Below are 23,963 nucleotides of genomic sequence, written 5' to 3' on the forward strand. Positions count from 1 at the left end.
ATAATGGATAAAGTCAGATTTTTTATCTTAACACCATCAAACTAATCTGAACATCTGTGCCAATCGGAGAATCTCATTTGTTTTTAAATGTTTGTGATGAAAAACAATAATGCATACATGAACATGATCAATAACAAATTAAAACAATATTCAGATTCAATTGTGTTTCAGAAAGGTTCTAGGGCTATGAAAATTTAGTACAGAGCCATGTCAACTCTAATATATTAGTGCATAATTTAATAGCATTAAAACTCGACGTAGGCAACTTCATAATCTATGGCCATATAACCATATTTTACCAATCTCCAACATACCGTAATGGAAGACATTGCTGGTTTCTCACCTGCATTAAATGTTGTAAATTATCAAACATTGGTATATTTGGATTCGGCTCAGAAGATTCCATTTCTGCATTTTCTAAATCAGGGCTGGACTTTCTCATATACAATTTGATAAAGCCTTCTTCTGTTTCTGAAGATAAAACAAAGAATTAAATAGGATTCCATGCCGACTACAAAAATACATTATTGAGTTTTTTTATTTCATTAGAAGATATAAATGTGCAACTCAGACTCTTAGAATTCCAAAATATAAGATTCCAACTCTTTCATTATTCAGTAATAATCCTGGAGCTGAACTTGTAAGAATGCTAGAAGTTCGAAATCAGATTTTTTAATCAGATTCTGAATTCAAAACATTCTTATGAGTTTGGTTCTACACCAACCAAAACCTCAGACTTCCTCAGGTTCAGACCCTGTTTTTATCTACCAAAATAAAATTCAATTCTTGCTCATAAGAAAGTAGAAATTATATTCAAAATAAGCAACAAAAGTTGAAGTAGAATGACAGATTTTAAAAGGAGGAATAATAATAAGGTATATTATTTTTACAATTTTATTTCGGCAAATAAAATAAGGAATGATATACAATAAAAAATGCAATGCAGTCAAATCGACATCACAGTAGTAGGATTACTCTTTTTACTCGTTTTCACCTCTACAAAAGGTATGTTGCCACTTAGAACATAAAGGGTTACTATTTGAAATCGCATTTAACAGAGGAATGTGAGGTATAGAACAGCAAGATGTTTGTTCACATTACATTTAAACTTCTGCAGGTTAGTACTGTCAGGAAAGCAGAAAACAGGGAGCGAATTCAAGAGTCTAACAGTCCATAGGAAAGAACTATCATAGTAGAAGGCTTGCCTGCATTTAGGAATCTCAATAGTGATGAGATGAGATTTTGGTGCTTGTTAGATTAGTCTATCAATGTATGTCAAAGGGGCATAAGTGCTATGAGTTCAGAGAAAGAAAAAGGATGGAACACAAAAGCTTTATATAAGCTGATTCACGTGAACCCAATAGAGCAGGTATTGGGTTACCTTTTGGCCAATCGACACAACCCCCCCCCCAAGGGGTCAAGGAAAGCAACCATTAACCATTGAGTGTCTGATGAATTCCAATAATATTGAGGGTCTTGTTCATCGTAAATATCTGCTTGGAATGAAGTGATCACTAAGAACAACAAAAAGAATATTTTTATTATTAATTTATTAATTCGATTCAACAGCTGTTGACAATTTTGCAAAATGCAGGGATTCCATCAAATGTGAAATAGAGAATGTACAATATACATATCCGACTTGTATTGCTGTATGACTGTGATATGTGGTAGACAATGAAACGTCAAACAATCTGATTCTGGCTGAAGTGCATCAGATGGTCTCACTATAAAAGTATCCTTGAAAAATTGTGTTGCACAATGACATCTCAACTGGTACAGCCACATCACCTACTATCAGTTATCCAAAATACTTCAAAGTGTGTCTCTCATTGATGTCAATGGTCAAAGCAATGCAACAGACATGGAGGGGATCAATTGATGATGGCCTGATCCTAATGGGTGGCAAAATGGCAACAGAGAATTTAGAAATTATTCATGAAATGTTCAATCTCAGCATAAGTAAATGAAAATAATAATAAACAATCAGATAGGTTGGCAGTTTTGTATATTCCTAGGAATACATATAGAGGTGACATCGTTTTAATTGGTATCAGTTTGCTAAAGGTCATTTTTGTAAATAGCTTTTTTATTATACTAACATTTCAGCCCGGCGTTGCCCGGGTGTTTGGAGGTGTGTGTTGAGCAAAAAAAAAAAAAAAGTGGTAGTAGGAAGGCAAGCTCAAACTCATACATGCATACATAAATTTATATATTGGTAGCTCAAATTTTCGACCCAAACTGATTAAAAAGCTTTCCCTATCTCTAAATACCCTTTATGTAAAATTTCCAATGTTTAGACCAGAAATTGTCTGAGTAATTTGGTAGAGACCGCAGAGGTCAAAATTTTTTAACTTTGACCCCTATTATGACCCTTTAGGTAGGATTGAAGCCGAACCCCTGAGGCGAACTTTGAAAATAAAATCGGCCAGCCAGAAGTGAAAGATGTTTGAAAGTCGTCACGCGTTACGACGACGACGATGACGATGTAAGCATTGTTATAAGCGAAGTAAGAAAAGAAAACAACGTTTTAATTAAGTGGGGTGGGGTTGGGGGTAAAACACAAAAAAAATAACGTAAGGCAAACGAACGATTAAAACAGAAAAATGAACGAACGTTACGTGAAAAATGGCTTAAATAATACCGGGTTCAATATTTAAATTAAAAAAAAAAATAAATAAATAAAAATCTCACACCACGATTCGAACCCAAAACGTTTAGATAATGAACCAAGGCCTTAACTACCTGAGCTAAAGCGACGTCTTTAAAGTTTGTTTGGTTTATCAACTATTTAAAGTAAATTAGGTCACGACGTCATGACGTCATCTGACGCATGCGTTGTTGACCCCCCCCCCCCCCCCCCCGTCAAAAATTGTTGATTTCGGGGTGAAAAAGTTAACGTTTTTCTTGTTTTCTGTCTAGACATCTCTCTCTCTCTCTCTCTCTCTCTCTCTCTCTCTCTCTCTCTCTCTCTCTCTCTCTCTCTCTCTCTCACTTCGTCTGCCTTACTCTAAAGACTGGAAAATGGCGTCTGGCTGTTTTTATTTAAAAAAAAAACTTTGATCGTTAATATTTTTTGTAAGCGTATTTTTTTTTTTACTTCACATGTTTGGCTTGGCTTTATTTTTCGTTTAACTATCGTATCTACCTACTTTGAATGTGGTAATAACTTTGGTAACGTTGCCATAGCGTAGAAGTTCATAGTTTAGCTTTAATTAATTTTTTTTTACCGATAACAACATTTTTAAATTGTAAATTCAGACCGCCATTAGAGGTTGCTGACGTCAAGATCACGTGACATGACTCAGCGGGTTTTAAATACAAGTTGACCCAAAATAAACGGCCGCGTGTATACTTTATGTAGAAGAGTTGGCGGCTGTATTTTTTGGGGCAGTTATAAATCGATTTAAAAATATGTAATGTTTAACATTAAAATGTCACTTTTTTTTGCCCCCCCCCCTTCCTGCAGAAAATCGATCAGTTGACGCACTTCTGATAGTCACTTTAGGCTAATTTTTCGATATTTGTCGTCCGGAAGGTGGGGCTTTCATATGAGACCAAGTTTGTGAATTTTTGTTGTGTCTGTCGAAAGTTTTTAGCAGACACATAAACATACAAACATACACACATTTTCGCTTTTATATATATAGAAGATAAGAAATAAAGAAAAAATATGGCTGTTAGCAGGAGAAAGACTCCGTGCGTATGTGGGACGAGGTGTCATTCTTTGTAAAACAGTCTTCTGCCTCCCACTATTCACATCGTGAATTGTTTGGAAGTTTGAAGTGAAGCAAAACTAATCAAACCGAGATGAAACAGTCAAAGAGAAAGAAAAAAAACAGAGAAGGAAAAACAAGCATGAGAGAGAGAGAGAGAGAGAGACAGACAGACAGACAGACAGACAGACAGACAGAAAGAAAAATAAAATGATTTGGCCATAATAAGTATTGACAAAAATTTAAAAAAATAAAAACAAACTTGCCTTTTCTGAATTCAAAGAAAAAGAATTCTGCTAAAAAGCGGAAGTTTTGCATTCCTGACCTTTTGATTAACTTCTGAACATATTCCCATTCAACCACTTGTGAGCAAGCTGTGTATCCCTTCAACTGCTTTAACTTAATTATATGAAAATCTTTATTTTTTCCTTTTTCTATCCCATAATGCTATTTTATGCTCAACCATGGCAGACGAACCAATCATTCGATCGATCGACTATACCACTGATAGAGAGGTATGGGCAAATCTAAAAACAAAATTTGAACGACCCACATAGAATATAAATTACCTTCAAGTCTTTCTGTATCTAAAATAGCATCTTCTGTAGGTGGTGCTTCCAGAGAGGTTTCCGTTGTCCGGTTAACGCAGGCTTTCAAAATCCACACAAAATACATATGAAACTTTTTGAAAATATGTGTGTCATCTGTCAGCTCCTTTAGTGATCTTGCAGGTTTATTGCCACCTCGTTGAAATCGGAAATTAGCTGGATAGATACTGTCCCTATAACCTTTCTGTGGACACCGGGCTTGCTCTTCTGTATAGACCTAGATAAAAAAAAAAAAAAAAATTTTAAATGGTTATACAGTTTGTTTTGTATTGCCTAAAGCGGGGCCACACCACTGGATAGTTAGGCATTTCTACAGTTATGTAGCATATATGAAAATCATATTCCAAGTAAAAATTCTTCAATAAACTTACATATTAGACAAAAATAAGAATCCTTACAAAAAGTTTGGAAAAATTAGAGTAAAATTTAATTAAAAATTAAAAAAAAACAAGTTTCATCGCATCTTTATCAAGCTTCCGGGCTTGACCTTTAGTCCTGATCTGAAATAGAACACGTACATCAAATCTGTTGCCAAGGCAGCTGGAAAAATGATGGGATCCTTCTATTGATCCAGAAGATATCTCACTGCTGATGCAATTCTCTATCTATATAAGAGCCGGGTATGTCCAAGAAAGGAGTACTGTTACAACATCTGGGCAGGAGCTGCTAGAAAGGACTTGTCCTGCCTTGATAAAGTTCAAAATAGACTTCGTAACCTCGTAGATGTCCTATTCTTTTCCCTGCAACCTCTATCTCACAGAAGAGACGTTGCGAGTTTGTCTCTACTTTATCGTTATTTTCACGGCAAGTGCTTGACTGAACTTCAATCTATGATCCCACCTCACCAAACTTTCACAAGAAACACTTGTCTAGCTGAAAACACTATCAATAATTCTCCCTCCTCTTTATCCGGGCCTAATCCTAAACGTAGATTCCATGAACAAAGCTTCTTTCTTAGAAGTGCATGTCTGTAAAGACTGTCTTCCGTTTTCATGCTTTCCAGCTGACTACAATCTGATTGTCTTTAAGTCCAACGTAAATGAGTTCTTGAGGAGCCGTTCTACTTAAGTTAACAAATTTACCGAATTGACATTACTAACGATTACTATATTGTCCAATTGACTACTGTAGACTCTTTAACCCTTATCCTCGAGTGGTCGAATGGCCTTGATAAGTTATGATTCCTATGTAAAAAAAAATCTACCATTTATAATAGCAGAAATCCCACAAAGCAAGGGGAGATAAGTCAGTCTGTCATTTAACCAAGTAATAATGAATAGTGGATCAGTAAAATACAAAAACCTGATTTTTATTTTTAATTAGTGGGGGACACCTGGCCTTGCTTGGTCATGAAATACGCTTAAATATATTTTAATACATGCAGATTCCATATGTATTACTACAGAGGCAAATCTCTATTGAATATTATATTGTACCTAATATATAGTGTTGATTTCAAAAGTAAAATAAAATAATAATTTGGATGCCATCTACTAGAATCAAAACCAAAACATTTTGCACTCCAGCCGCGTTCTTTACCATTTGAGCTATCGACAGACAGATAAGAAAGATTTGAAATTAAACCACTTGAAGCTAAGAATGAATTTGCCCATGCGCAAAAGTAATAGAAATATATTGGCAAGTTGAAATGAACATTTTGCATTTCAATTTGCTCACATATTTCTGTACGCGTTATTCATCCATCCAAACAAAGATTTTACTCATTATAAACCATCCTTGGTGTATGATTACTCTTTCTTTCCTGTTAATTTCAGTTATTTTTTACTAATGAGTCAACATTTATCAAGGCGAAAACTACTCACAGATAAGGGTTAGTTGAATGATGAAGAGGCTTGAAAATGATTAATGGGATAGACAAAGTTTGATTTTTTATGGGACAGTTTATAAGTGTTCGTTGGTGTTGGATTCAGACGGTCATGTTTGTAGAGAAGAAACCCCATGGTTATGTGCTCCACTCATGAGAATATTTTGAAAAGAAATTCCACTTGTGACTTAGTACACGGAGAAAAAAAAACGGAAAGTTGTTTTCAGTTGTGGTAAGAAGATGATTTCAAGCATTTTCAATGAAAATAATAAAAAATAATGATAGAGTAGAGAAAGACTAGCAATATCTCTTCTGTGAAAAAAAGAATTGATTACAAAACTTTGAGATTATGTTATATATGGGCATATAGGTTTGGAAATGTTTGATCTCCATAGAACTGAATATCGATCAACATTATTGTAACATTTAATACATACAGTGTGTACTGTTGTTTTATTTTATTTTTTATGGAAATCGCTTCAGACAAGGCGAGGAGCCACTTAATGTAAGGAGCTAATAAGAATGAAAGATTATTATCACAAAGATAGGAGATGCCTATTGACTTTAGTTTTGAAAAGACCAAAATTACAGGTAGGAGGAAAACAGTCAGTAGAAAGAGAGTTCAACACATCTGTACTTATTGGAAATTACCAGGGAGAGCCGACGTTGCCCGGGATTGAATGATGATCAACGAATATTTCACACTCCCATATTTTATTGTTAGTGAAATCACCGATTTTTCTATCAAATCGATTAATTACCTGCTCTAGTTGGGGACCTATTGCAGTGCATCGGGAGGAAGCTTTACATGCCTCCCCACAATGACAGTCCATAATACATTGTAGTTTATATTGCACTGAAGAAAATCTATTGTTAATTTTATAAAAGTATTTATATATAATGGTTTGAATTAAAAATTAAAAGGCAAAAGTCAAGGATCATAGTTCAATTGTGCTTTAAATAGAAACATTCATTTTGAATGCACTCTTGTCATATCAAAGAATTTACTGTTGATTTTATATGCTGAGTTTTTCTGTTCATGCAGTAATAAAACTTCTCAAATGTACTTGTGATGTTAGGCTGTATAAGGTGTTAACTTTAGTCAAAATTATCTGTCCCTTAGTTAATCGGATTTTTTCGATTATCGATTCTTATCTAAACACATTACCATGCACATAAAGTATATTTGTGTAAAATTAAAAAAAAAAAAAAAAAAATCAGCCCAGAGTTTTAGGAGTTCATAGAGAATGAACTCTCTCTCACACACAACCTTTCATTTTATATAATAGTAGAGATAAAGATAAGCTACTGGAACAGGAAGCTGCATTACAATGAGGTATCAAAACAGCAAATTGATCGAGAGCACTAGACCAACGAGTCAAACGAACTCAAACAAAAGAAGTGGGAATAGATAAGATAATTCTGCATCTTATAAAGAATCCCAAAATGGGACAGCAATTCACCAGCCCTTCTACATATTTTTTACATATGGGATAAATAAACATTATCCTTATGACAAAACGAGATATAAAATAAGCCTGGGTTTGGTGTTATTACATATACCAACAAAACTATGACAAATTGACACCAAACAAATATAAAAGCCATGAGGTTCAGAAGAAAGATTTGAATGTCATGATCAGTAGAAGTGCTTTTGAAAACTAACATGGAGGATCTAGTTAGCATCCTGCAAATGTTGGCTCTTCTTATTTCAACTATCAGAATACAATAAATCAAATACAGATGAATAAATATGATTAGCACAAACCAAAGACAACGCAAAAGAAAGAAATTGACCTCAAAGGAAATTAGACTCGTAATGGAGCACTATAACATATACAATGCTCCCAACACACAAATAGGCTCTTTATATATATATATAGAACATAATGGATATCCATGTTTTTTTTTTTAAGCCCAGATGTGACAACAATATTCCAGGCACAGGTGAATGGTGGCTCTATAACTACCTTTTAAAATTGTGTTGATTTATTAAGGTAAAGAAAAAAGGCCTTAAACATGCATGTTCTTTTGTGGCGTTCTGGAGTTCAGATGAATAAACCTTTAACAATAATATGTAAACAACCGATGGATTGCCTGCTAAGAAAACAGATTTAAAAATACATTGAAGACATTGCCAAGGTGGGCTCCCTCTACTATTAGAAAACTACTCACAGTTGACAGTATCCTGTATTTCTACAAAGCCACCATTCACCCATGTATGGAGTATAGTTGCTACATTTGAGCTGTTGCATCTATAACTAGTCACACTGTTTTAGACAGAATCAAGAAAGGAGTCTCCAGTCTAATAGGTTCCGTATTATCAAGCAAGCTCCAACTCTGTCCTATCACCATAATGTTATATCTCTGAGCCTGTTTTACAGGTACTTTAATGGAATGTGCTCTGACAAACTCGTAGCACTTATACCCCATCTTCGATATAAATACTCCCGACTAATCCTAAAAGCAGCAAAATCCCACCTTTTCACTAGATGATCCCTAGATGACGAAAAATCTTCTACTCTAATAGTTTCTTCCTTCAACTTGCTAGGCTTTGGAATTCCCTTCCTGTTTCCCTGACTGTATTAATATACAAAGATTTAAATGTAATCTCGCTATTCAACTCCCTATTTAGTGTTCCTGTAGACATGGTCCCAAATAGTGGTCTCTTACATCCAAGTGGCAATATATCTGTTCGGGGATGAATTAAAAAAACTTTTTTAAAATAAAATTTTAAATATTAGCACATGATAAAAAACCCCTCAAAAAACAATAGATTAGTTTACATACCTTTTCAGCTTTATTCTGTAATTGCTTGATGACTAACTGAAGGTTGGGTACAAGAAATGACCAAGAGTTTAATAAGTAGATTTTGTCCATCATGACAATGATGATACTGTACCAACGTTTAAACCCTCGGGCTTGGTTATCCTGAACATAAAATGTATAGCTGAGAACATTGCCCTGTTGTTTGTCACCAAAAAATATTGGACCTTCACGGCCTGGACAAACCTACAAATTAAAAAATAAAAAAATAACAATTGCCTTTGTGACATAATAATATGAAAATGCAAAAAGAAATTTCAAGAGAATTAACGTTTATAGCAGATATAGTACACGAAACAAACAAACAAACAAAAAATGGCGAGGAGGGGGTCAATCAAAGTTACAGAAATAAACTGAATCGAAGAACAGATTTGGAAGAGAAAAAACATTAAATTCTAAGCTACAGAAAGATGCATTAGACTGCTGCTGCTGCTGTTGTTGTTGTTGAGCATCGTTCATTCACTTTTTATGAATCAGACTATTAGTGTTGGTATTCATTCCCCTGATATCTTTCTAGTTAGAATTCCTTCTAGAAGAACATTGGTTACTTATGGGAAAGACCAAATGAAGGTTGCCAACATCTCTAAGTGAAAATGTTTCTGTGGAACAAACTGGATTCAAACCTGGAATACCCTGGTTGTCAGTCTGTGCCGTTACCCATTTAGCAACCACCACTTCCTTGCTGCTGCTATTCAACATTTCAACCAAAATATTACAACCCTTTTCCGTCAAAGATTTTGTCTATTTCAGTGACATCAACACATCGTAAATTTGGAAAATTTTCTTTTTCATTTTCAAAAAGGTTACTATATTAAATGCATACATATACTGACACTTAGACATTTTTCACATAGAAACATAAATTATTTCTTTTGAAAAGTATATTTGGACAAACAGTCATTTATGCAAACATTAGTTGTAAACTGTTTATATCCTGGCTGTAGAAATGAATTGTTATCATTCATACAATGTTGGTTTCCATACTGAATTTTATTTCTAAATTATTATGCTAGATTCAGGTATTCTCTTTATTTTTTTAGGGTTAAACAAAAAATTGAGGAGTTGTTAGGTCTCTGTGAGAGACATGATGAGCCTGAGCCTGGACCTGGATCAAGCAGTAAAAGTGGCCTCAACCTGCCTTAAAAATATCAATCTTTGCCTGGGATGTAGTTTAAAAATTAAGGAAATGTTGAAATAATAAGTTATAGTAAGTATCAATCCAGAGTCCTTGGAGAAACGGAATATGATGATGATGATTTTATGAAAATCAGTCAATCACAAAGCTGCTGTTCATTCAAGGTTCGTACAGATTTTCAAAGTCTATTTTCAAGGACTTTTCAAAGTTTTTCAAAGCCTTCTGCAGACAAAATTCAAGTTTTCAAAACCAAATTTGATATATAAACAATGATATAATAAACTAAAAAACTTAATTAACAGGAAAAGTTATTTTTATTTACATACAAAACAATATACTCGTTAACAATCATATTTACATTTCCTAACCAACTTATATTTGTCCAACCAAGCATGATTAAATGTTATTTTCCCCATTGTAGATCGTTCTATGCTGTGTTCATTTTACTTTTTAATTCTTAATTTCCAGTATTGTGGATATAAGAGTTATGTCCCTTTGTCATGAAACTACCTAATGTTATTATATGGAAAACATCAGGGAGTTTTGTGATAAAGGGATGTAACTCCTGTATCCACAATAATACGATGTAATTTCAGAACAATTTATTTCGATTCTATTTTCAATATTTAAAAAATAGTTAACATGGTATTTTTATTAACATTTAAAAAATAATTTATTAGTATTTATTTTGATTTTATTTTTAATATTGCAACAAATTTTTACAGGACATGAAGAATACGATTTTAAAGACATTTTCCATATTTTAAAGGCCTTTTCAAGGCAAAAATCAAAATTCAAGGATTTTTCAAGCTTGTGAGAACTCTGTTATTGTAAAAGCTCACATGGATGACAAGACATTTCTAGTCTTTGAACTTATTGACAAAATTATGCACAGTAAAGATGCAACAGCTTGGAGTCATGTATGACAGCAAGGTGCACATTATCTATCTTAAGCAGCCACTGTTTACTTATTTTCTTAACAGCTGTGCACAGCATGAGGGACGAGAGGAGCAGGGAATAGACAAATCGGTGGACGATCATTTAGTCAAATGAGATCACTTGACATTTGGAATTAATTCACAACCTGCTCATGAACTTAGCAACTTGAATGTTTATATCCCATTTTAAAAGGTAAATCTTATACTATTTTATTTTTTCGTTTGCACTTGCTCCAGTTTGACACAAGGCTACCAGCTGTGAGCAATATCATTGGTTCATAAATTGCATCGCATGTATAAATTATTAAAAAAAAATAATTTTAGTTTATAACTATAATAAATAAAAATTCATTAATGAGATTCGAAAGAACAAAAACATGGATATATATATTCTGAAGATCTGCCAATTAAATCTGAGTATTTAGCAAAGAGAATCTTTTTTTCCAAATTTATGTGTGATAGAAGTAGAAATAGGTGGGGCGATTGTTGAACAGAAAAAGCCTTTTTAGAGATACATGGATGCATCAAAGAATTAAATCCATATCTGATGAAAATACTTTTTCAGACATAAGTGTGATAGAAAGATCGACGGAAAAATAAAGAGAAAAAGACAAAGAAAGTGGGAGAATAATGAAAACGAGAAAGAGAATGACAAAAAAAAAAGAGAATGACAAAAAAAAAGAAAATGAAAAAAAAAAAGAAAATGAAAAAAAAGAAATTGGCAAAAAAAAAAAAATTGGCAAAAAAAAAAGAAGAAAATGGCAAAAAAAAAAATGGCAAAAAAAAAAGAGAATGACAAAAAAAGTGAATAGCAAAAAAAAACAGAAATTAAGAAAATGAAGAAAAAATTCAGCTAATGAAAAAATTCATTTGGATTCTCGTCTGCATAAATCATTTTTTTAACTATTTTCCAACTTCCATTTAACAAAAAAAAAACGATTAATTATAAAATATATTTGATTAAATGTCACATCACGTAATTATGTATTTTCTTACCTCACAACTGAGACTGCGTAAACATGCTTGTCGGACCATACTGAAGACTTTAGGGTGATGAGGATGCTGACTACTCACGTAACTGATTGGGCCTTCTTCATCATGGCTCACAAAGCCTGTCTTGACTGAATAACAACCCTGACAAAAAAAAAATAAAACAACACAATTAGAATAAAACACAATCAAAATAAATCATCTTTCATTCTTGTTCGCTCCTTACATCAAGTGGCTTTATGCCTTGTTCAGGGCGATTTCCGTTAAAAAAATGATTAGAACATATTGAAATTAGGTTAAAAATAATTATCAACATATTAAAATATTTTTCTATTTTTATAATAGAAATAAACTTGACAATATGAAATCTATCAGGTTGTCGATAAAGTTTGTGCCTATTTGTAGTAGTTCATGTTTCGCCATATTAGAAAACGTTAAATCATCGACAGATATAGTACATTTACATTTTCGGTTAAAGCATACTTCAAGCTATGTCTTGAGAAGGAAAGTTCAAAATTATTTAACTTGTGCTAATTTGGGAGCCCTTTTGAAAACAAGATTGTAAAAACTATTTTAGGCACTTGATGCTTTTTTTCCATAAAGGTGAAAATGCCTTGCAAACAACAAAGATATGCGCAATATACAGTGAAGATGCTTTAGCTGACAGAACTGTATGGAAGTAATTTGCATGGTTTAGAGCTGAAGATTTTAGCCTTAATGATGAAGAATGCTTAGGCAGACTCCACTCTATGCATGAAAACTGAATCAAAGTATTAATTAAGAATAAGCCACATTACACAGCACAAGAAGAAAGGCTTAACATATCAAAATCCATCGTTCATTGGCATTTAGTAAAACTTGGGTACACAAATCAGCATAAACTTTCCAGACAATCTGATAATAAAATTATCTGCTGTCGGTTAGCAATTGATAGAAAAGAAATCAAATTCTGACAAAGTGTTTCTCATTAAAAGAAGAAAAAAAACTTCATTGTTACAACATGAGCATACAAGAAAATTAATGTTTTCCTTTGATTTAGAACAACAGTGAACAAATTCTTGATGAGCCATTCCCTTAAGTAAACCAATTTAGTAAATTTCCACTACTAACGATGACAACATGTTCCCCTTGACTTCTGTATACTCATTAACCCTTATCCTCGAATGGCCTCCGGGCCTTTTTAAGTGTGATGACTCCTTTGTTAAAAATAAAAAAAGTCCTCAAAATACCACAGTTTTGTTCAGAAATGAATATACTTTCAAATGAATTAATAAATAATAATGTACATTATATATTTTTAGAGTTTTAAGCAAATAAAGTGATAAAAAATATTAACATCATAAAACAGCGTTTTCGGTAAGATATTTTAAGGACCACCCCCTCAATTTGTAAATGCTCGTACTGCATTTGTATTAATAATTTTGTTATGAAATTTGGAAACTAACCAAAGATTTTAATAATTTGGGGTGTCCAAAATACTTTTGATCACTCATATTTTTGTTGTGTTAAAAAAAAGATTTCAACATGACAAGTATTGAAATTTTTTTTTTAATTTTCTTCAGACACCCATTGTTAAATAAAACAATCTTTTTACTGTTTCTATCCATTAAAACTATAATTGTATGTTGCTTTCTCTTATGGTAGCTAGCAATTTAAAATCATGATACCCGGAAAAAAATCGTTTTGAGTTTGAGTGTAGACTGTCTTGTAGTATTAGTAATAGCATTATAATCAGCCGTAGCAATAGCACGGCTGTAAACAACAGATGTTTTTTGTTGTTGATTTTTATTTTAGATCAAATTTTTTTTTTAACTGAAAAGCTGATTATAAAAAATTTTCTTACATGTTTAGTCAGAGCTATTTTGTTATCAACCATATAAATATTATTAAAATTTGATCAGTGGTCAAATCTTGAAAATATTGTGTTTTGCTTTGAACAACTGAAAATTTGAAGTATGATTTTTTGGGGTTCACTTGTACAAGCGGTACACTCCCTCTATATTTTTATATTTTTTGTCTTTTTTACAATTTTTTCAGCAGATTATTATTGAATGGAAACAAATGTACCCAATTATTAAAAAAAAAAATGCAAAATCGATATTTGAATATTTGTAGGAGGTGTTCAGTTTCTAGAAGTTCAGAAATAATACCAGTAGAGAAAAACATGAAATGCAATTAAAAATAAAACTAGAATTAATTCAAAATTGTTGAACAATTTGTCAGGTTCAGCCAAAGTTTTTTTTTTTATATTTAAATAGGTGGGCAAAAAATACTTGATACTTTTCCAAATGTCACATTTTCAGTTAAAATGGTGTCACTTGCTTTAAATATTTAAATATACTTTTAAGGCAAATTCCATTGCTTAATCTCATGTTTTAACAAAGATATAACATTTTTACTGAAAAAGTAGTGTCAAAAAATGTGACAAAACACATATAGTCTTAAAGAGAGAAAAATATCCAAATGTGCGAGACACAAAAATAGTCATAACTTCTTTAATTTTAATTGGATTTAAAAAGATTTAAAAAGATTCTTTCCTAGCTTATCAAGTTCTTTCTATGTATGCCATTATTGAAATATGTTAAGCCATTTCAATTTTTTCATGTGTATTGCTAATTTAAGGGAACAGCTCAACAAGAACTTATTTATATTGGACTTGAAGGCTACCATATTGTTATCAATCAGGAAGTAGGCCAGTAGAACAGTGTTCCACGGGCAGGCAGTTCTAGGAAAGAAGCTTTATTCATGGAATTTATATTTAGATTTAGACACAGAAAGTGGGGGAAATTGTTCATAGTGATTGTAGCCAGTCAAGTGTTTTGGGGGAAAGTTTGGCAAGGTGGTGGTGGTGGGATATAGATTGGAGCTCAGATGAGCACTTGCCGCGAAAATAACAATAGAGCAGAGACAGGCGAACTGAGAAGAGGTTAGTTTCTATTGTAGGGAGAATGCTATAACTGCCCATCTCTCCTCCTCCATAATGACCTGATTACATAAATTTAAAAAATGAATTTAAAAAAAAAAAAAAAAGGAAAACTTACTTCACAAAGGTCTGTTTTCATGCTAGTTACAGCAGCACTGTCAGTGGAAGAGAAAGATCCCCGATGTAGAATTTTGGATCGACAGTGCAAATGTCCAGAACTGACATCAGAGGAGGCATCGTCATCATCTACAGTGCGAGGTTCCTGAGGATGGAATGGCTGGGTGCAGAACACGATCCGAGGACCATGAAGTTCACAGAAATGGCATACAGCAATGATTGCATTCATTTTTAAGGATCTGTAAAAGATGGAAAAAATTCAATCAACAGTTTTCACTCCTTTAATCCGAAGACATTCTTTCAAGTAAGCACCATTAGTTTGTTTTTTTTCAATCTCTCACCAACTCGGGTGTAACTCTTTTATGATTGAAGTTCTAAAGCCTCATCATATTTTAGAAGAAGGATTAATATAGTTTTACAATGTTTTTTCAAATAAAAACCCAGTACTTGTTTGGAATCTATATTATTATAAACCTCTATGGACCATCCGACTGCCCTTGCTTGCATCTTGTCTATCAAAAACATTGCTGCCATGGAAACCAGCTTGTATTTAATAACATTCACACTCCTTTCCACAGTCCAACAACACTGAGTACAAATAAACCTCAGTCTGTGCTTAACTTGTAAACATAGTTTCAATCATGAAACTATGTTTTGGTTTTGATTAGCGGAAGGCACACAAATCATTTTTTTTTTTTTTACAAAGGAGTCACCACTTATGAAGGCCCGGAGACCACTTGAGGATAAGGGTTAATGAGTGTACGGTAGACAATAGGAAAATATTGTAGTAATCGTTAGTAGTAGAAATTTGGTAAATTGAATTACTTACATTAAGAATTTGTTCATGTTGGACTTGAAGACAACCATATTGTAGTTAGTTGGAAAGCAAGAAAACAGAACAGAGTTCCACAAATATGCAGTTCTAAGAAAGAACCTTTGTTCATGGAATCTACATTTAGGCTTAGGCACAGATAAAGAGTGGGGAAAATTATTGAAAGTGGTTTCAGCTAGATGAGTGTTTTTCATGAAAAGTCAGGACAGGAGGGGCCATAGATTGGAGCTCAGGCAAGCACTTGCCATGAAAATAATAATAAAGCAGAGACAGGCTCGCAATGTCTCTTCTGTGGGAAAGAGGTTTCACAGAAGAGAAATCCCCCACTAAGCTACTTAGTCTATTTTGAACTCTGTCAAGGCAGGAAGCTGCCCAGATGTGGCAAGAGTACTCCATCCTTGGATGTACTTGGCTTTTATACAAGTAGAGAATTGCATCAGCAGTCAGATATCTACTGGAGTGGTAGAATAGTCCCACCATTTTTTCAGCAGCCATGGCAATGGATTTGATGTACATGTTTCATCTCAGATCAGGAGTAAAGGTCAGATCCAGAAGTTTGTCAAAACATGGAGCCTCCCCAAGACGAGAGCCATTCATTTTGATTGATGCCAGGCAGGGATCAGAGCATTGATGATGTAAAGAGCTTGGTTTTAGATGCATTAAAATTAACCAGCCACCTTTTTCCTCATTGCACCACATGATCAAGATCAGATGAGAGAGAATCAGAGAGAACTTGGTCATTTATGACCTTTGAAGTATTGCCATAGATGGTAGTGTCACCAGCATAAATGTCTACAAATGATCTTAGGATGCGATTTGGGAGATCACTGATGTAGATCAGGAAGAGAGTTGGGCTCAGGATGGACCCCTGAGGGATTCCAGCATTAATACTGTGAGCTTCTGATTTCTGCCCATCAACTGCTACTCTTATGGACTTGTCAGAAAGAAATGATTTAATAATTGAAAAGACATTTCCAGCTATACCGTAGCTGGAGATTTTGTGGAGTAGACCTTTATACCATACCCTATCAAAGGCCTTTGATATGTCAAGGCAATTGCCCTAGAAAGGAAGCCTCCATCAAGAGATTCACTAATCCTATGAGATATAACTGCTAGCACATCTGCTGTAAATCTAGCAGAATGGAAACCATACTGCATATCACTGAGGAGGTTATTTTTGCTGAGGTGGTTGACTATTTCTCTATTTAACATTTATATACAATATAATATTAAATAATTGACTCTATAATAATAAATATGAAATCTGTGTAAATTAAAATATCATATTCAAGCATATTTTATGGCCAGGCAATGTCGGGTGCCTTGCTCGTGATAATGAAAAATTGAAGCTCGAAAAATTTAATTTCAATTAAAAACCAATGTTATCAATTTAATTGTCATGTCGCAATTAATAACATATTACATTATTACATAAAACATGTACTTTCACAATTTCACGGTCCATTATTATTATTTTTGAAACGTCACTTAAACAAGGGAAGTAACTCATAGTTTGAAATTTATAATTTAAGTATAACTTGAAATTTTTCAAAAACTATTTTCATTAATTTTATACTTTATTATTTTTCATATTTTGCTATGACCATTAAATTGATAATATTGGTTTTAATTAAAATTCCGTTTTCATTTATTTCGAACAAGGACCAAAAATCCTCACCAAATAATGTAAATATTATTCTAATTTTATATCATGCAGACTTGCTATTGTGTAGAAAAGTAATAGTAAAAACAAATAGCTTGTTTTTCTATTTAAGATTTTTAAATCTACCTAATATATAAAATTAAGTCAGTTGGATTCTCAAAGCTAAGTCGTGATTCTATCCGACAAATCAACATTTCAATCTGCTTGTAGTTTGTGGCACTGTCTTCTTCAAATCACTAAAATGTAATTCAAGTTCGAACTCCCTTAAGAAAATTTTTTATTCTGCCTGGAATATTTTTTAGAAGGAAGCAGCAAATGTAAATTGATCATGGAAGCCATTTTTGTTATCAGCAGCAAGAAAAAAAAAAAGAAACACCAATTTTTTTGATGTTTTTTTAAATTAAACTTATTTTAAAAAACTAAATTGCAGAAAAATCTTTATGATGTACATACCTGCCACGGAACAAAGATGTCATATTCCAAAAATCACAAAATCGATCAAGTAGGTTTTTTTTAATATGGAAAATCATTTTTTTTAACAATTTTTAACGCTTTTAATATTAAATTGTATCCATTATAAGACTGATGTTGATAGTTCGAATTGAATTGTCTCACTCTTATTTATAAAACATGGCAGATCAAAGCATAATATCTCACTTGAGCAAAAAATTTGATTTTCTTAGTTTAAAAAAAAATTCTTGATAAATTTATGGGATTTTTGGAATATGACATCTCTGTTCAGCGACAGGTAACTACATCAAAAAGTTTTTAAAGGATTTTTCTGTCATTTAGTTTTGAAAATAGGTTTACTACTAAATAAGTAGCATTCTTTTTAATAAAAGACCATAGTAATGAAACTCTACCTCAAAATTTATTTTTTAATTTAAGAATTTAAAAATAAAAATAGCTTCAAACGTAATTTTGCAACTATATCCAATAGATTTTAAAACAATATTTGGGTACAAAAATAAAAAATGACAGACTTTAAAGCGAAATATGAAAAAAAAAAAAAATGCATAAATACTCCCAGAGAATATCGGGTCGGGACAGCTAGTTTAAAACATTTTCTTGTTTATGCATTCTTCTTATATTCATTTAACATTACATTTGTTCAGGGTTCAAACGTGTTTTTAATATTATGTAAGCTCACTCTGCAGTTCTCAGGACTCATACGTACATCATAAAGGGTATTTAGTTCTCTCCCACTGCAAGAACTGTGAGAGGAGGATTGAGAAACCAGCACCCCTGAGGGGCACTTTTCCTTTGGCAGGAATTTGATTTCACAGTCAGTTGCTAACAAGATGCTTGGACTGAATGCAGCTAATTAATGGGTCCTCTATTTTGAACTTAATTATAATTCTCTTTAATCGTCTAATCGACAATGGAATTGACGAAAAATTACAAACTCTGTTGAGTTGGCAGGAGTTATACCCCTTTATAAAATACTAGCAGGGATGCCCGGCATTGCCTGTGTGCTTGTGGGTGTAAAAAAAAAAAAAAAAAAAGTTTTGGTAGGAAGGTAGGCTCGAACTAAAAGCATTCAGCCGAATGTGAAAAAAAAAGTGTGAAAACAACCTGGCATCTTACTGCTCGGCCACGAAAGGAGAGGAAGAAAATGCGTTTTAATTTAACGATTAAAAGATTAAATGGCAGGTGCGTGAATTTAATGAGGTCAAACATCACGTCATAGAGAGAATGAAATCCTGCATTTAATTTTTGCTGCAAGGCAGTTTTTCCCAACTTTGGCTGCACGGTAGTATTTTTGGTTTTATTTCCCCAAGTTATTGGGGGAAAACCAGCTCCCCATAAAAAAGGAGAGAATCCAAATGAAGAGCAATTGTCTGATATGATGGTTTTCACTACATTGATCAAAGTTATTTGCTTTCTGGACGTTCCGATGCGAAAGCCGAGGAACACAAACCATTTCAATTTAGTTTCACTTTATTTATACTAAAAAGCGGAACAAACACGTGACACAATGAAATAACGCAAATTTTATAAAAGTCAATCAAAATAAATTTAGACACGATGTCCCTTCACAAATCGTACATATTATGATCTAGGGAATATATAAATAGTTCTAAGAAGTAGTACCCCCCCTCCCACCCGGAAAACCCCCGACGAAAAAGCCGCATTTACCTTTTATATATATAGATTATTACATCAGTAAATGGAAATTGAACAATTGATTATGCATGCTTCTTTTCTCAAACTAACATGTCTACAAACGACATAACTACCCGGCCTGGACTGCCAGCTGACTTAGCAAGATGAAACCAGAACGAAGAGACTATGCAGGAGGTAAGTCCTTGTTCTTTATCCTAGGTTTTTTTTTTTTCTGGCAAAGAGGGTGATGGTAAGTTAATTTCTCACAAACCGAAGGAGCAACCGGAAGTGAAATGGAAACAGTAAGTTAAAAAAAAAAAAAAAAAAAAAAAAAAAAGTGGTTTTATTTCATGTCGGTACTAACTGACTGTTCGGCGACGGTTCGGCCATTTCCAGTCTGTCTCGTAAACCGCAATCTGAAATATTTGGGACGATATGGGTCTCCTCCTATAAAAGTACCGTGTCTTACGGTGTACGTTGTAGTCACAGAACGAAGATGTCATATTCCAAAAATCACGTAAATTCATCAAGTACTTTTTTTAATCAAATCAAATCTTTGAGGAAGCGAGGAAAGGCCGAGAGTGGCCATATTGTTTTAAAATATATTAAAATTCAAGGGCCGACAACTCCATTTGACTACAGAAATTTATAGACCGTGCATTTTATTATTATTCGCTTAAAATCGTAAAATTTGATTTTCTTTATTAAAAGAATGAAATTACTTTATCAACTTATGTGATTTGTGGAATATGACATCTTCGTCCCGTGACGAGTACGTACACCATAAAGATTTTTCTGTATTTTGTTAAAAAAAATATAATTCTAAATATGCACTGCCACTAAAGTGCTCATAAAATCAGTTTAACCTCTAAAAAGTATTTTGCAAGTAGCTGATTTCAAAAAAGAAAATTATTTCAGTAAAAATAAATGACGCAGTTACTAAATGGTTGAAAAGTACGTTTCTTCTTTAACCACACGAAGCTGAGAATCATACCCTCTCTAAAAAGAGAAACACATTTATTCAAGACCTTGTGAAAATTAAAGCATAATTTTTATTATTTAAATGCCAACAAAATAATCGGTGTTGTTATTTATCAAAATGCGTAAAAATAAGAGAGTTAAAAGCTAAAATAACAGATTCGTTCTAAAAATAAAATAAAATAAGCAACGCTATTTTTACTTTTATCGAGTAGAGTTTGTTGCTATTATTATATTTATTTCTATCGGTCCCCAAAATCAACAGAGATTTAGATTATTTCATGTAAAATGATCTGGTCCTTGTTGATTTTGCGGTGGACGTTTTAGTTCTGTGCAGTTCTAGGAGGTCCACTCTCTCAGTCCTTGCCTTCTCTCTTTGAGAAGGAGTTAGTTTATTGCTAATCGCTGGGGAATGCCGACCGGGTTGCACAGGCACTTTTTGCAGGTCAGAATGCCTTTACTCTGGGGCGCTGACTTCTCGATCTCACTTTCCGACCCTGGTGTCTAAGTTCTTGCAGTGGGAGAGAACTAAATACAGCATTTATTTCTAAACTAATGTAGACTGACGCCAAATATTACTTAATAATACTAAATAATATTTTTTAAATCTGTTCTCAATTACTTTTTCAAGTAAATATCGTTATTTCACTTTAGATAGGATGTGTCAGTAGTCAACAAAACATTAACATGAAATAGAAAAAGTCTATTATTATTATTATTATTATTATGGAGATAACTACGCATGTGTCTGCGCGTTTGCCGTTTCTCACCTCCACGTGACTTGCACATTACTATTTTCATTTCGTTTCTGGCCTTAAATTGTTGGTAACTCCTTATTCAATAAAGAGATTTGGAAAACATTCAATAACTTTATACAGAGAGATTAGCATTACCATAACAATTAGGGTACTTCTACAGAATTCGAACCAAACTGTTTTCTTTATTTTCTATTTTCTTTTTTTGTTGTTGTTTTGTTATCCTAGCCGTAATTTAACCCTAACCCAAATTTTAGGTTTAGTTCGGTAAATTCACCAAACTCTGTAAAATTAAATTTAACTTTCGAAATCCTTTCCAATTAAAAAAAAAAAATAAAAAAAAACAATTTTTTTTTTAATGTTCAGAAATATTTTTAAGTATAAACGTGGATTAAATGTCCATTTCCATTAATACCAGGAACAAAAACTGCTAAACAATGATTAATCACACACACAAAAAAGTATAAATGTGTTCCAATATTAAATTAAAAAAGAAAAATAACACAAAAAATGAATACAATCTAAACGTGTTTGTTAACGTTCTTTCATGTGAGACGTTTTTCAGCATCATGGGCTTGTTAGTAAACAATCCCGTGACAGAGAGAGATATGAACAGGATATTTTCAGACCCAGATTAGGGGGGGGAAAGGTATGAGATGACAATTACCGATAAATAATCAAGGTTTACCATATACTTACTTGAATAATATAAAGACTAGTTCAAATAAATAAGAAAGGAATAGTAGCAGTAACTAAGCAATAATAATGGAAGCAGCCATCTTTCTTTACAACATTACTAATCGTATTTTCTGAGTTGAAAGAGGAATTACCTCCCCTTAGAAAAGCTTATTCTTTTTTATGTACTTGTTTACATTTAAACAAACGCATTTCAGATGAAAACATTATTACGTACTTACGTGTCATGTCGAAATTAGTTTAAAGTCCAAAAAATACGAAATGTTCCAGTAGAAAAATAATTATAAGTAAAAATAGAATTTATCGAATTTTATCGTATGTTTTATAACGTCAAGGAGTTGTGCGTGTGCGGTGCGACTAATTCAGCATTACATTCCCTTAAATTAGCCTCGATTAAAGGTACGCTATTTTCCCCGTACCTGTGTATGATTTTTTTTGTTAAAAATACATCTAGCACATCCATTGGATCATTTTTCGTAATTTTCGGAATTTATACTAATTTCGACATGACACGTAAGTACGTAATAATGTTTTCATGTGAAATGTGTTGGTTTAAACGATCACCAAAGCAAAAGGACCCATTTTGATTTATTTTGAATAAAGAACCTTTTTATTAATTTACTAAACCACCACCTGTATTAACTGAAAAATGAGAAATAAAGGTTACTTGTAACTTTATTATAACATCAGATCAATAAGGAAAGAAAATAAGGGGAAAGGAACCTCTTAAGGCCGTGGCATTTTGAAGTTAAATGTTTCTTATCAGAAGTGGAGAAAATCCAGCATCATATGAGAAGCATTTAGCTTCGAAATGCGATGGTTTAAAGAGGGTTTTTTCTTCCTTATTTTTTCCCCTTATTTTTTAATTTTTTTTTAGTTACATTTTAACCCCAAACAAGGCACATTGCCACTTTAGTGTAGGGGGCTACTATCAGGAAAATAGGCATCAGGGGTACTGTGTAGAGAGTTGGGCAGCAAGATGTCGGTTCACGTTGCACTTGAACTTCTGCATGTCAGTACGGTTGGGGAAGCAGGAACCCGGCAGGGAATTTCAAAGTCTAGCTGTCCTGGGGAAGAAACTACTAGAGTAGAGGCTCTCTTACATCTAGGGATCGCTATTATGAAGGGGTGAAATTTAGCTGCTTGTCGGGTTTGTCGGGGGTATTTATGTCGAGGGGGTACAAGTGCTTGCAGTTCGTCAGAGCATTCACCGTTAAAGTACTTGTAGAACAGGCAGAGGGATGCAACATTTCGTCGATGGGATGGAGGCTGAAGCTTAGATGACAGTTCAGGACCTATCAGATTGGCGACTCTCTTTTGAACCTTGTCTAAGAGCGAGAGACTAGTGGCAGATGCACCAGCCCAAATATGACAACAATACTCCATACATGGGCGAATGGTGGCCTTATAGAGGTATAGGATACTTTCGGGCGTTAGTAGCTTTCTAGCACGGTAGAGAGAACCTACCTTCTTCGCAGCAGTCCTGGCCACCTTCATTCCTCATCTTTCATTTAATATTTTTGATTCATCCTCTTAACAGCGCTAAACTTTTCCTGTCTTCATAAAATTTGCTTTGTATAAGATATATTTCTTTTGCTTGCTTCATTTTTTTATAATCACGTTTTTATAAGGATTACAAAGTGAAAGGATTGCAGAAAGTCAGAATACATTGTGATATCATAATAGACCCTCTCTATATCTGTGGCGTAGTCCCTAGTTTTGGTAGAGGCCATTTTCAACGATGATAGCATCTGTGAGCATTGCCAAGAACCACACTGACAATTAATATAAGTTGAGTTTAAAAGTTTGTAAAGTTCTGGTTCAGCAAAGGAAGAAAATGAAATGCGAGGGCCGA

General features: G+C 33.3%; 1 protein-coding gene across 2 annotated transcripts in view; it reads right to left on the bottom strand.

The window, feature by feature from the left end:
- LOC145293958 (folliculin-like) overlaps positions 1-22,489 on the bottom strand; it is a 39,809-nt gene extending 17,320 nt beyond the window's left edge. Inside the window, exons 1-6 of one of the 2 annotated variants that reach the window (XM_080140830.1) lie at positions 22,330-22,489; positions 15,080-15,317; positions 12,045-12,182; positions 8,940-9,161; positions 4,286-4,541; positions 344-471 (exon numbers count right to left, since the gene is read on the bottom strand). In XM_080140830.1, the coding sequence (XP_079996956.1) occupies positions 344-471; positions 4,286-4,541; positions 8,940-9,161; positions 12,045-12,182; positions 15,080-15,307 (972 nt within the window). In that variant the 5' untranslated portion in view covers positions 15,308-15,317; positions 22,330-22,489. Of the gene's footprint in view, positions 1-343; positions 472-4,285; positions 4,542-8,939; positions 9,162-12,044; positions 12,183-15,079; positions 15,318-22,111; positions 22,245-22,329 lie in introns of those variants that run through there. The other variant, XM_080140829.1, reaches the window with a different exon arrangement.
- Positions 22,490-23,963: the final 1,474 nt, after the last annotated feature.

Source organism: Euprymna scolopes, chromosome 15, assembly GCF_053919585.1.
Source record: "Euprymna scolopes isolate OS-2025 chromosome 15, ASM5391958v1, whole genome shotgun sequence".
Lineage (NCBI taxonomy): Eukaryota > Metazoa > Mollusca > Cephalopoda > Sepiida > Sepiolidae > Euprymna > Euprymna scolopes.